Here is a 10,000-nt window from a genome sequence, read left to right as displayed (position 1 = left end):
TGATAGTTATTCAGGGGTTATTCAGTTATTCAAGGTTTTCGTGATTCTAGTGATGATTAAGTGTGTTTCTGAGATATAGATTGTAGTATTTTGATCATGGGAAGACGCTTAATATTTTTTTTGTGATAGTTATTCGTGTTTTCCTTTTCTTTTTCTTTTCTTTTTTTGTGTGTATTTTCGTGGTTCTGGTGATAGTGGCGCTAGTATAAGGGAATAGTGACCCTTTTAGTACTGGGACACATTTTTACCTTGATTTTTGGGTGTGATTAGACGATTTTATTTGCATTAGGAAGGATCTATGGAGGTCAAAAGATTAATGTCCAGTGTCTTTACTATTCTAATCCCAACATGTGTTTCTGAAGCTGTACAGAATCACCAGAATGATAAACAGAATGAATATGAAAACGCGTCCTGGTACTGAAGAAGTTAAGAACAGTGGATTTTTCGTTTGTGTTTTCGTTGTTCTAGTTTGACACGACTTCTGCATCATTAATAAAAAAAAAAAAAACCCACTCATGAGAACGCGGCTAATCATGTTTGTGGCCTTGGAAATTAATCCTGGGAGGGGAATAGTGTTAGATAATGCGGTCTTAATTCCTGTTGGTATTTTGATCCCTTTATGCCTCTCCTGGTGTGACGTTAGGCCTATCAAAACCTAGTCTCGTCCATCTTCTCAACTGCTCATCTTAAATCATCAAGGGACAGTGGATGTGCCCTCTACGGCGTCTCAAAACGGAGGAAACCATAATCTAATTTTATTCACCATTCTAGTTAGTTGAGAAGTCACGGGAGGTTGAAAATACATATTAAGAAACACTTTGCTCTCTCACCAAACCTGCTCTAGTCCATCTTCTCTACTACTCATCTTAAATCATCAAGGGAACAGCAGATGTGCCCTCTACAGTGTCTCAATACCATAACCTAATCTCATTCAGCATTCTAGTTAAGTTGAGAAGTCATGGCAGGCGGTGGGTTGAAAAATAAATGTTCTGAAACGCTTTGTTCTCTCACCATCACTGCTTTTCAAAGATTCTAGTTAAAGATGTTCGTGTTTTTAAGAGTATTTTCATGGTTCTGGTGTTAGACTGGCAAGATTTCTAGTTTGTTTTGAGGAGGAACTTTCTTGAAAAGCCTGTTTGTCGTCTCTGTGGGTTTTGAAAAATTGTTGTGATGCGTTTCTGATTTTTTTTTATTCAGTCCACGAAACATTAAAGACCCGCATTCTGAATCACTGTTGCTCGGAACTCCGCTCCATTGAAAAAGGTATCGTTGAATTTAATCTGTTTTGAAGGGTATTTTTAGTGTTACATTGAGAACCTGTCCAATCGTCTGTATACCCTCTGAAAATATGTTTTACAGATATATTGACAAAATCAACAATTCTTACATTACTGACAGGATAAACACCATTGAGAACCTGTACATTATCTCTCCTCTGTATCCTTTGAAAATAGGTGTCACTACAATTACAGCAAAGACAAACACAATATTTACATCACTGACAGGAGAAACACTCTTAGAAACCCGTCTACTGACCTCTGTGGCCTTTGAAAATTGCTGTTTTTACTGTTATATTGTCAGATCAACACTATCTTAACGTTACAAATAGGAGAAACACCTTAGGAATCTGTCTAATGACCTCTGTGGCCTTGAAAATCGGTGTTTATACTGTTATATTGACAGATCAACACCATCTTAACATTAGTAACAGGAGAAACACCCTTAGGAACCTGTCTGATCGTCTCTGTAGCCTTTCATAATAGTCGTGGTGAGATACAGAAAGTTTTAAAATGGTCTTGGCAGAGAGCTGTGTCATCACCAAAGCTCCAATGTTGTCCAAGTTCCACGCTGTGTTTTTGTGAGGTGTTCTCCTTCAAGTGGTCGATGCTGTCCTGTGGCTTCCTCTGTTTCATATTTACGTCGTTGATTCCACATGTAGAGAGAAGAACTAAAGGAAAGGTTGTCATTTAGCAGCAGTGAGTGTGTTGCCTGTAGTTCTCACGGGAAATTAATTTGCTGAGGTGAACTGGCGCTACTACTAATAATACTTCTACTACACTACTACTACTCTACTTCTGCTACATCTACTGCTATACTACTACTACTACCACTACTACTACTGCTACTACCACTACTACGGAAACTTGGGTAAAGGAAGGAGAGAAGAAGATGAAATAGGAAAAGAGATTAGAGGAGTTGAAGGAGGTTGAAATAGGGTAAAGTCAAGGAAGGAGAAGAAAGATAAGATAGCAGGAAGGAAGGAGAAAAAGAAGGAAGCTGAAATAGGATGAAGGCAGGCTGGAAATAGGATAAAGGAAGGAAAGGAAGATGGAATAGGAAAAAGAAGGATACTACTACTACTACTACTATAACTGTTACTACCACTACTACTACTACTACTACTACTACTACTACTTTCCTTTTCACTCCTTCATTTATTGTTCTACCTTTCTGACCCTCGTGAAAGAAAAGAATGAAGAAAGAAAACGAAAAAAAAGGAGAGAGAGATTACCATTCATCTTATTTTTCCTTTCCTTTCCTTTACATCGTTCTTTATTCCTTTTCCTTCTTCTTTGCTTCTTTATCCATCCCTTTATTCCTCTTTCCGAATCTTACGAAAGAAAAAAAAAAAAAAAACGAAGAAAAAGAAAAAGAATCTTAAAAAACGAGAAATATTATCATTCACTTTATTTAATTATTCCTTTTCATCCTCCTTTATTCTTCTTCTTCCTCTTTACTCCTTTATTTATCCCTGCCCCCCCCCCACCTTTCTTTTCCAGCACACAGTGAGGGGGGCGTCACTCCCTCCCTCCTGACGCAGATCGCCTCAGTCTGGATTTACGGAAACGCTACTGTGGATTACTCCGGCAAGTGAGTGAGAGAGAGAGAGAGAGAGAGAGAGAGAGAGAGAGAGAGAGAGAGAGAGAGAATGGTTTGTTATAATTTAATAGTAATTTCAATATTGTAATTTTTATATTTTTATTTCTGGCCATTAATCTGTTTGTCTATCTGTCTGTCTGCCTGTCTATCTGTCTACCTATCTGTCTCTCTGTCTATCTGTATTTCTGTGTCTATCTGTATGTCTGTCTGTCTGTCTCTCTGTCTGTCTGTCTGTCTGTGTCTTTTCTATCTATCTACCTATCTATCTATCTATCTATCTATCTATCTATCTATCTTTCCATTTATTTATCTCCTAATTCATCTGTACCTGTAATTTCAGGCTGGGGACATCACACACACACACACACACACACACACACACACACACACACACACACACACACACACACACACACACACACACACACACACACACACACACACACACACACACGTGACCTTGACCTGAGACGCCCTTCAGTCTCGTACCTGTCTTGACTCTCCTGACAGGTCATTCGATTACTTTCCTTCCTCCTCCTCCTCCTCCTCCTCCTCCTCCTCCTCCTCCTCCTCCTCCTTCTCCTCTTCCTCCTCCTCCTCTTGTTGTTGTTCTTGTCATAGTTATCGTCTTTCTCCTCTTTCCTCTCTTCCTTCCCTTCTTCCTCTTCCTCTTCTTCCTCTTCCTCCACCTCTTCCTTCTCCTCTTCCTTCTCCTCCTCCTCCTCCTCCTCCTCCTCCTCCTCCTCCTCCTCCTCCTCCTCCTCCTCCTCCTACTCACTGATTTTCTTACGTGAGGTAATTTTCGTGAGAGAGAGAGAGAGAGAGAGAGAGAGAGAGAATGAAAGAATTTAGTGAGTTAAAGCGATTTACTTATTTTTCCTTAACAGTTTTCCTCCTTTCTCTGTTTTTCCTTCTTTTTTCCTTCCTTTTTCCCTCCTAATGCTAAATCAAGCGTTCTCATTTTCCTTTCCTACTTCTCTTTTATTTCCTCTTTCCTCTTCCTCTTCCTCCTCTTTCCAAGTTTCTTCTGTTTTCTCTCCTTATTTTCTTATTTTTCCTGTCTTTCTTCTTTTCCTTCGTTTTTCCTTTTTTGTCTTTCGCTTTTTTATCTTTTTCTCTCTTTTTTTTTCTTCATTTTTGTCTCCTCTCATTCTTTCTCTCTTTTCTTTCCTATCTTCTCTTCTCTTCTGTCTTCTCTCTTTTCTTTCTCTCTTCTCTTCTCTTCTCTCGTCTCTCTCTCTCTCTCTCTCTCTCTCTCTCTCTCTCTCTCTCTCTCTCTCTCTCTCTCTCTCTCTCTCTCTCTCTCTCTCTCTCTCTCTCTCTCTCTCTCTCTCTCTCTCATATGGTGCTTTCTTTTCAGTATGTTCGTTCGTGTGTCCTGCTCAATGAATTACAATTGGTTCCCACGTGACCACCAAATTTGCCTTATCAACATGCAAAGCTGTGAGTAGTAGTAGTAGTAGTAGTAGTAGTAGTAGTAGTAGTAGTAGTAGTAGTAGTAGTAGTAGTAGTAGTAGTAGTTCTAGCGATCATATTCCACGTCTGTCTTATTTTTCTTTTTTTTCTCTTTCTCTTTCTCCTTGTTTTCTTCCTCATCCTTTTCCCTCTTCCTTTATCTCATTGTCTCTCTTAACCCTCTCTCTATCTCTCCCTCTCCTCTCCCTCTCTCCTCTCGCTGTCTTAACCAGTCTTCTCTCTCTCTCCTATCCCCTAATCTCTCCTAGTCATCTTCTCTCTCTCTCTCTCTCTCTCTCTCTCTCTCTCTCTCTCTCTCTCTCTCTCTCTCTCTCTCTCTCTCTCTCTCTCTTTTCTTCTTAATCATTCTTTTTTTCCTCTTCCTCTCTTATTCTTTATCATCTTACGTATGTTAACTCTCTTCCTTCTCCCTTTCTCCTTTTCTTCTCCCTTTCATTTTCTCTCTATTATCATCATTTCGCTTATTCCTCCTCTTTATCTCTCTCTCTCTCTCTCTCTCTCTCTCTCTCTCTCTCTCTCTCTCTCTCTCTCTCTCTCTCTCTCTCTCTCTCTCTCTCTCTCTCTCTCTCTCTCTCTCTCTCTCTCTTCTCTATTTCTTTCTCTATTTATTTCCTCTATCATTTCTCCCTCTCTAATTATATCATCTCTCTCTCTCTCTCTCTCTCTCTCTCTCTCTCTCTCTCTCTCTCTCTCTCTCTCTCTCTCTCTCTCTCTCTCTCTCTCTCTCTCTCTCTCTCTCTCTCTCTCTCTCTCTCTCTCTCTCTCTCTCTCTCTCTCTCTCTCTCTCTCTCTATCTATCTATCTATCTATCTATCTATCTATCTATCTATCTTCTTTCACAGCTATCCCCTCTCCCATCTCCCCTCTCACCTCTCCCTCTCTCTTTTTCTTCTCTTCTCTCCCCTATCTTGCACTCTTACTCTCTCCCATACACTCCCATCTCTCCCTCTCACTTTTTTATTGTTTGTTAACCCCTTCAGTACCATGACGCGTTTCCATATTCATTCTGCTTACTGTCTGGTGATTTATACAGCTTCAGAAACTCATGTAGGGGATTAAAATAGTGAAGACTGTGGTCATTAATCTTCTAGCCTCCATAGACCCTTCCTAATGTCAATAAAATGGTCTAATCGTGCACAAATCTCAAGGTAAAAATGTGTCCCAGTACTGAAGGGATTAAAATAGTGAAGACTATGGCCATTAATCTTCTGGCCTCCATAGACCCTTCCTAATGTCAATAAAATGGTCTAATGGTACACAAATCTCAAGGTAAAAATATATAAGGACATTATCGATTTACTAGTATCAGCAATTGAATATACCTCCCTCTCACCTCTCCCTCTCTCTCCCTCTTCCTCTCCCTCTCTCCCACAGACGCCTACACACTGGCTAGGAACGAGTATATCTGGATGTCACCTGGGCTGGAAGTGGGTCACACCATTTCTAGCGAGCAGTTTCTAGTGAGACTCGAAAAAGTGGACGCGCGGACCAAGGTGGAGGATTCTTACGGTGAGAGAGAGAGAGAGAGAGAGAGAGAGGGGGGTATTAGTAGTTACAGTATACAGTGTTTTCTATTCAGTTTGATGTCATTTCTTTTTTTTTTTTTTTTTGTTCTTATCTCGTTTTGTCTCCTCTTCTTCTTCCTCCTCCTCCTCCTCCTCCTCCTCCTCCTTTTATTGTTATGCCTTCCTCCGCTTCTTTTTCCAGATAATGCTCATGGATGGAAGAACCGAGAGAGAGAGAGAGAGAGAGAGAGAGAGAGAGAGTAGTGAAAGCGTAAACAAAGTAATTTTCTTTCGGTGTTTAAACGATAACTTGTCTGTTCCTCCTCCTCCTCCTCCTCCTCCTCCTCCTCCTCCTCCTGTTCCAAGCTTCTTTTTTTTTTTCTTTTTTCTCTCTCTCTTTATTACCATCATTAAGTCTGACCTTTTTTATCTTCTCCTTCTTCTTCGCCTCCTCCTACGTCATTCCTTCCTCCTCCTAATCCTTCATCTCCTTTGTTCTTTTCTTTCAGCTCTTCATCTTATTTCCTCTTATGGTTTATTTTATCCGTTATTTCTTCCTCCGCTTCGTTTTCCTCCTCCACCTATTTTTCTTCCTCCTCATCTTCCTCCTCCACCTCCTCCATCATCACCATCTTCCTCCTTTTACTCCATTTCTCTCTCCTCTGCCTCTTCTTTTTCCTCCTTCTCGTCCTACTCTCTTCTTCTTTCCTTCTCCTCCTCCTTCTCTTTTCTTCTTCCTCCTCCTCCATCATAACCCACCTCTTTCCTCTAGGATGCCTCTTCTCTTTCTTCATCCTCTTCTTTTTTCCTCCTCCAGTACCACCTTCTGCGTCTCCTACAGATATCTTCCCTCCTCCTCCTTCTCTTTCTCCTCTCCTCCCCTATACGTCTCTTACAGATATCTTCCCTCCTTCTCTCCTCCTCCAGGTGCATACCCCGCCCTGGCCTTCCGCATCCACCTGACGCGCCGCCTGTCCTCCGTCCTCCTCCAGCTGTACCTCCCGTCCGCCCTCTTCGTGGTGGTGTCCTTCGTGTCATTCCTGGTGCCCCCTGACGCCATCCCGGGCCGCATCACACTCTGCATCACCACCATCCTCACCATGTCTACCTTGCTTGGTGTGGCTATGTGAGTGTGTGTGTGTTTCACTGTTTGATCTGCTGCAGTCTCTGACGAGACAGCCAGACGTTACCCGACGGAGCGAGCTCAGAGCTCATTAATTATTTCCGATCTTCGGATAGACCTGAGACCAGGCACACACCACACACCGGGACAACAAGGTCACAACTCCTCGATTTACATCCCGTACCTACTCACTGCTAGGTGAACAGCACCTACACGTGAAAGGAGACACACCCAAATATCTCCACCCGGCCGGGGAATCGAACCCCGGTCCTCTGGCTTGTGAAGCCAGCGCTCTAACCACTGAGCTACCGGGTGTGCGTGTGTTCATATTCATTCTGGTTAGTATTTTGGTGAGTTTAAACAGGTTCAGAAGCTTTATGTAGGGGGTTTGATATAGTGAAGTTTCTGGCCATTAATTTTTCACTTCCATATACTCTTCCCAGTGCAAATATAATCGTCTAATCATGCCCAAATATCAAGGTAAAATGCGTCTCAGTATTGAAGAAGAGGAGGAAGAAGATGCTTTTATTTTCCAATTTTTCCTTGAATTTATTACTTAAAGGCTTCTGGTTAATTTTTTTTTAAAGGAGTTAAGATCTGTATTTAGAAACGCTCTTCTCTCTCACCACGAGTATTTTCCAGGGACATAGACAGGATTAGCGAGGTTTCCAAGACAGTTTTTCCAGTTAAAAATGTAGAAATTTTGTCACTCTGCCTCTAGAACAGTAAAGGAAGGGACTTGTATTAAGATTCTTCTTCAGAAACGCTTTGCTCTCTCACCACAGAGATGACTAGCGGGATCTCCAACAGTTTTTTTAGTTAATAATGTAGAAATCTAGTCACTCTGTCTATAGTACTGTAAAAACACCTTAAAAACTCGTGTAAATTTAAATAACGTCTTGAAATAGTGAAGGTGAAGCACAGAAGGGTTTGAGAATACTAGCAAGAGTGTTTGAAGAGTAAGCATGAAATTAAATAACAGTGGAAGGATTAAGACATCACATATTTCCACCACAGTCTGTTCAAATGGCTCGAGACAATACACCGAAGCGCTTCAGAACACAGACTCGCCTTGGCTCACCCCTCCCCCTGCCCCGCTACTGCCCGTGATCAGTGGAGAGTCTATAGTTTTGTTGTTTGTTTACTCTCACTTTCCTCTTACTCATCTCACTCACTCTTACTCATTTATATATTCCCATTTCTTAATTCCTACATTTAATTGTGTATTGATCCTCATATTCCATCATTTTTTTTTAGTTTATTTTATCATGTCAACGTTTAAATTACAAAACTATCTTTTTTTAATACTAAACCATCTCTTCACCAGTTATTTATCTAATCTTCACTTATTTATTATTCAACTAAACTTATTTACACTTTATTCATATTTATTTATTCATCTTTCACCGTTTCCTCATTTTAGAAGCTCAATTACTCTCATCTAGTCGCCTCGTGGGTCTTACCTTGTGTTGGGATATATAATGAAAACTATAAATAATTCGCTTTTCCCCGTGATTTTAGTGCTGGGGAGTGTTCAAAATCTGCATGAAGGTATGTAGGCTATGCTCACTTGTTCGATACAGCATAGAATAATAGGGATGTGGAGATATAAAGATGAAAATGTGTGATTCCTGGCTGCGGGGAGGCCATGATGTGTAAGAGAAAACGGAGGCTTGGTGTGGGTGACTGCTGTATCTATAGCGCATTTTTGGGTTATTTTGTAGTTTTCGTGTAGTGAAGTACTCATTATTTATTTGTCTGTTGTAATTTATGCGATATCATTGATTTATTTGGTATTTTTTACATATAGTTCTGCATTATGTTCGTGTCTGCGTTCCGTATATTTGTAAGAATGTGAAAACTTGGCGCCTCGTGTTTATCTCAACTTTAGACGGACAAACCCATGGCAAAATTTAAATAACTTGATTCCCAGCGTGATTACAGTGTTGAGAGGAGCATCAGGTGTGTGTTAATGTGTGTGCGTTACAAAGCGTGTGTTGCAGTGCTTGAATTAGCGGGGATGTGAAGATATGAGCGAAAATAAATGTGGCTGCTACTGGCCGAGGTGACGCCGTGATGGTTGAGTGAGAGAAAACGGAAACTTAGTAAGGATGACTTTGGAATTTTTGTTAATTATGTCTATTCATTATCGTTTGTAGTTTTATGTACTGTATGTGTGTTTGTGGTTGAGAGAGAGAGAGAGAAAAAAAATTACTAGATCTTTTTTTCCTGAATTTTAAGTGTGTTTTCATAAATGCCCCTAGCACAGAATTTATTTATTTGCAAGATTACTGAAGATTTATTTGTCGTTACCTTGTCTTCTATTTACTTGTTTACTTCAGTCACGTATACACCTTTTTTCCAGTTTCCTTGTCTTATACTCTTCCCTTGTATTCTTAACGTGCTGAATTGAGCAAAGTGGACAAAACAGTGTATAGAAAGTTAGTATTTACACAGTGAATTTTGCTGAGGAATAATTTATAAGCAGAAAGTTGTGGACATTTTTTTTTTTTTTTTTGTGTTCATTGGAATTTGTAAAGCTGATGTGAAGGGAGAGAGTGGAGGTGAGAGAGAGAGAGAGAGGGGGGTGAGACAGTGAAGACGAGAGAGAGAGAGAGAGAGGGGGAGATAAGTGATAAGGAACCGTGTGAATGAAAGGAGGAAAGAAGGGTTGAAATAAGAGAAAAGAGGGCAAAAGATAGTGGATGGAAGAGAAATGGAAATAGATGGGGGGAGAGATTGGTGGCGAGAGAAAGAGAAAGAAAGGGGAGAGAAGTGAGAGGGGACAGCGTGAATGAAAGGAGGAAAATAGGGTTGAGATGAGAGGGAAGAGGGCAAAACATAGAGGATGGAAGAGAAATGGAATAAATGGAGATGAAAGAGAGAAGAAGGAGAGATGAAAGTGAAGAGAAGAGGAAAAATAATTTGAAACGGGAGGAAGAAAAGAATGGAGGAAGAAAGGGAGGGACAAGATGGAGGTGAGAAGGAAGAGGAGAGAGAGAAAACAAAAAGGAAA

The 10,000-nt window shown here is 40.6% G+C and overlaps 1 protein-coding gene across 1 annotated transcript in view; it reads left to right on the top strand.

Moving 5' to 3' along the window:
- LOC123503192 (glycine receptor subunit alpha-2-like) overlaps positions 1-10,000 on the top strand; it is a 20,995-nt gene that overhangs the window by 6,491 nt on the left and 4,504 nt on the right. Inside the window, exons 5-8 of the mRNA XM_045252738.1 lie at positions 2,781-2,871; positions 4,241-4,323; positions 5,731-5,865; positions 6,789-6,987. Coding sequence (XP_045108673.1) covers positions 2,781-2,871; positions 4,241-4,323; positions 5,731-5,865; positions 6,789-6,987 — 508 coding nt within the window. The remainder of the gene's footprint in view (positions 1-2,780; positions 2,872-4,240; positions 4,324-5,730; positions 5,866-6,788; positions 6,988-10,000) is intronic.

Source organism: Portunus trituberculatus, chromosome 13 (genome assembly GCF_017591435.1).
Source record: "Portunus trituberculatus isolate SZX2019 chromosome 13, ASM1759143v1, whole genome shotgun sequence".
In the NCBI taxonomy this organism is placed as follows: domain Eukaryota; kingdom Metazoa; phylum Arthropoda; class Malacostraca; order Decapoda; family Portunidae; genus Portunus; species Portunus trituberculatus.
Note: the sequence above shows the minus strand (reverse complement) of the source record. Positions and strands in the feature narration are given on the sequence as shown.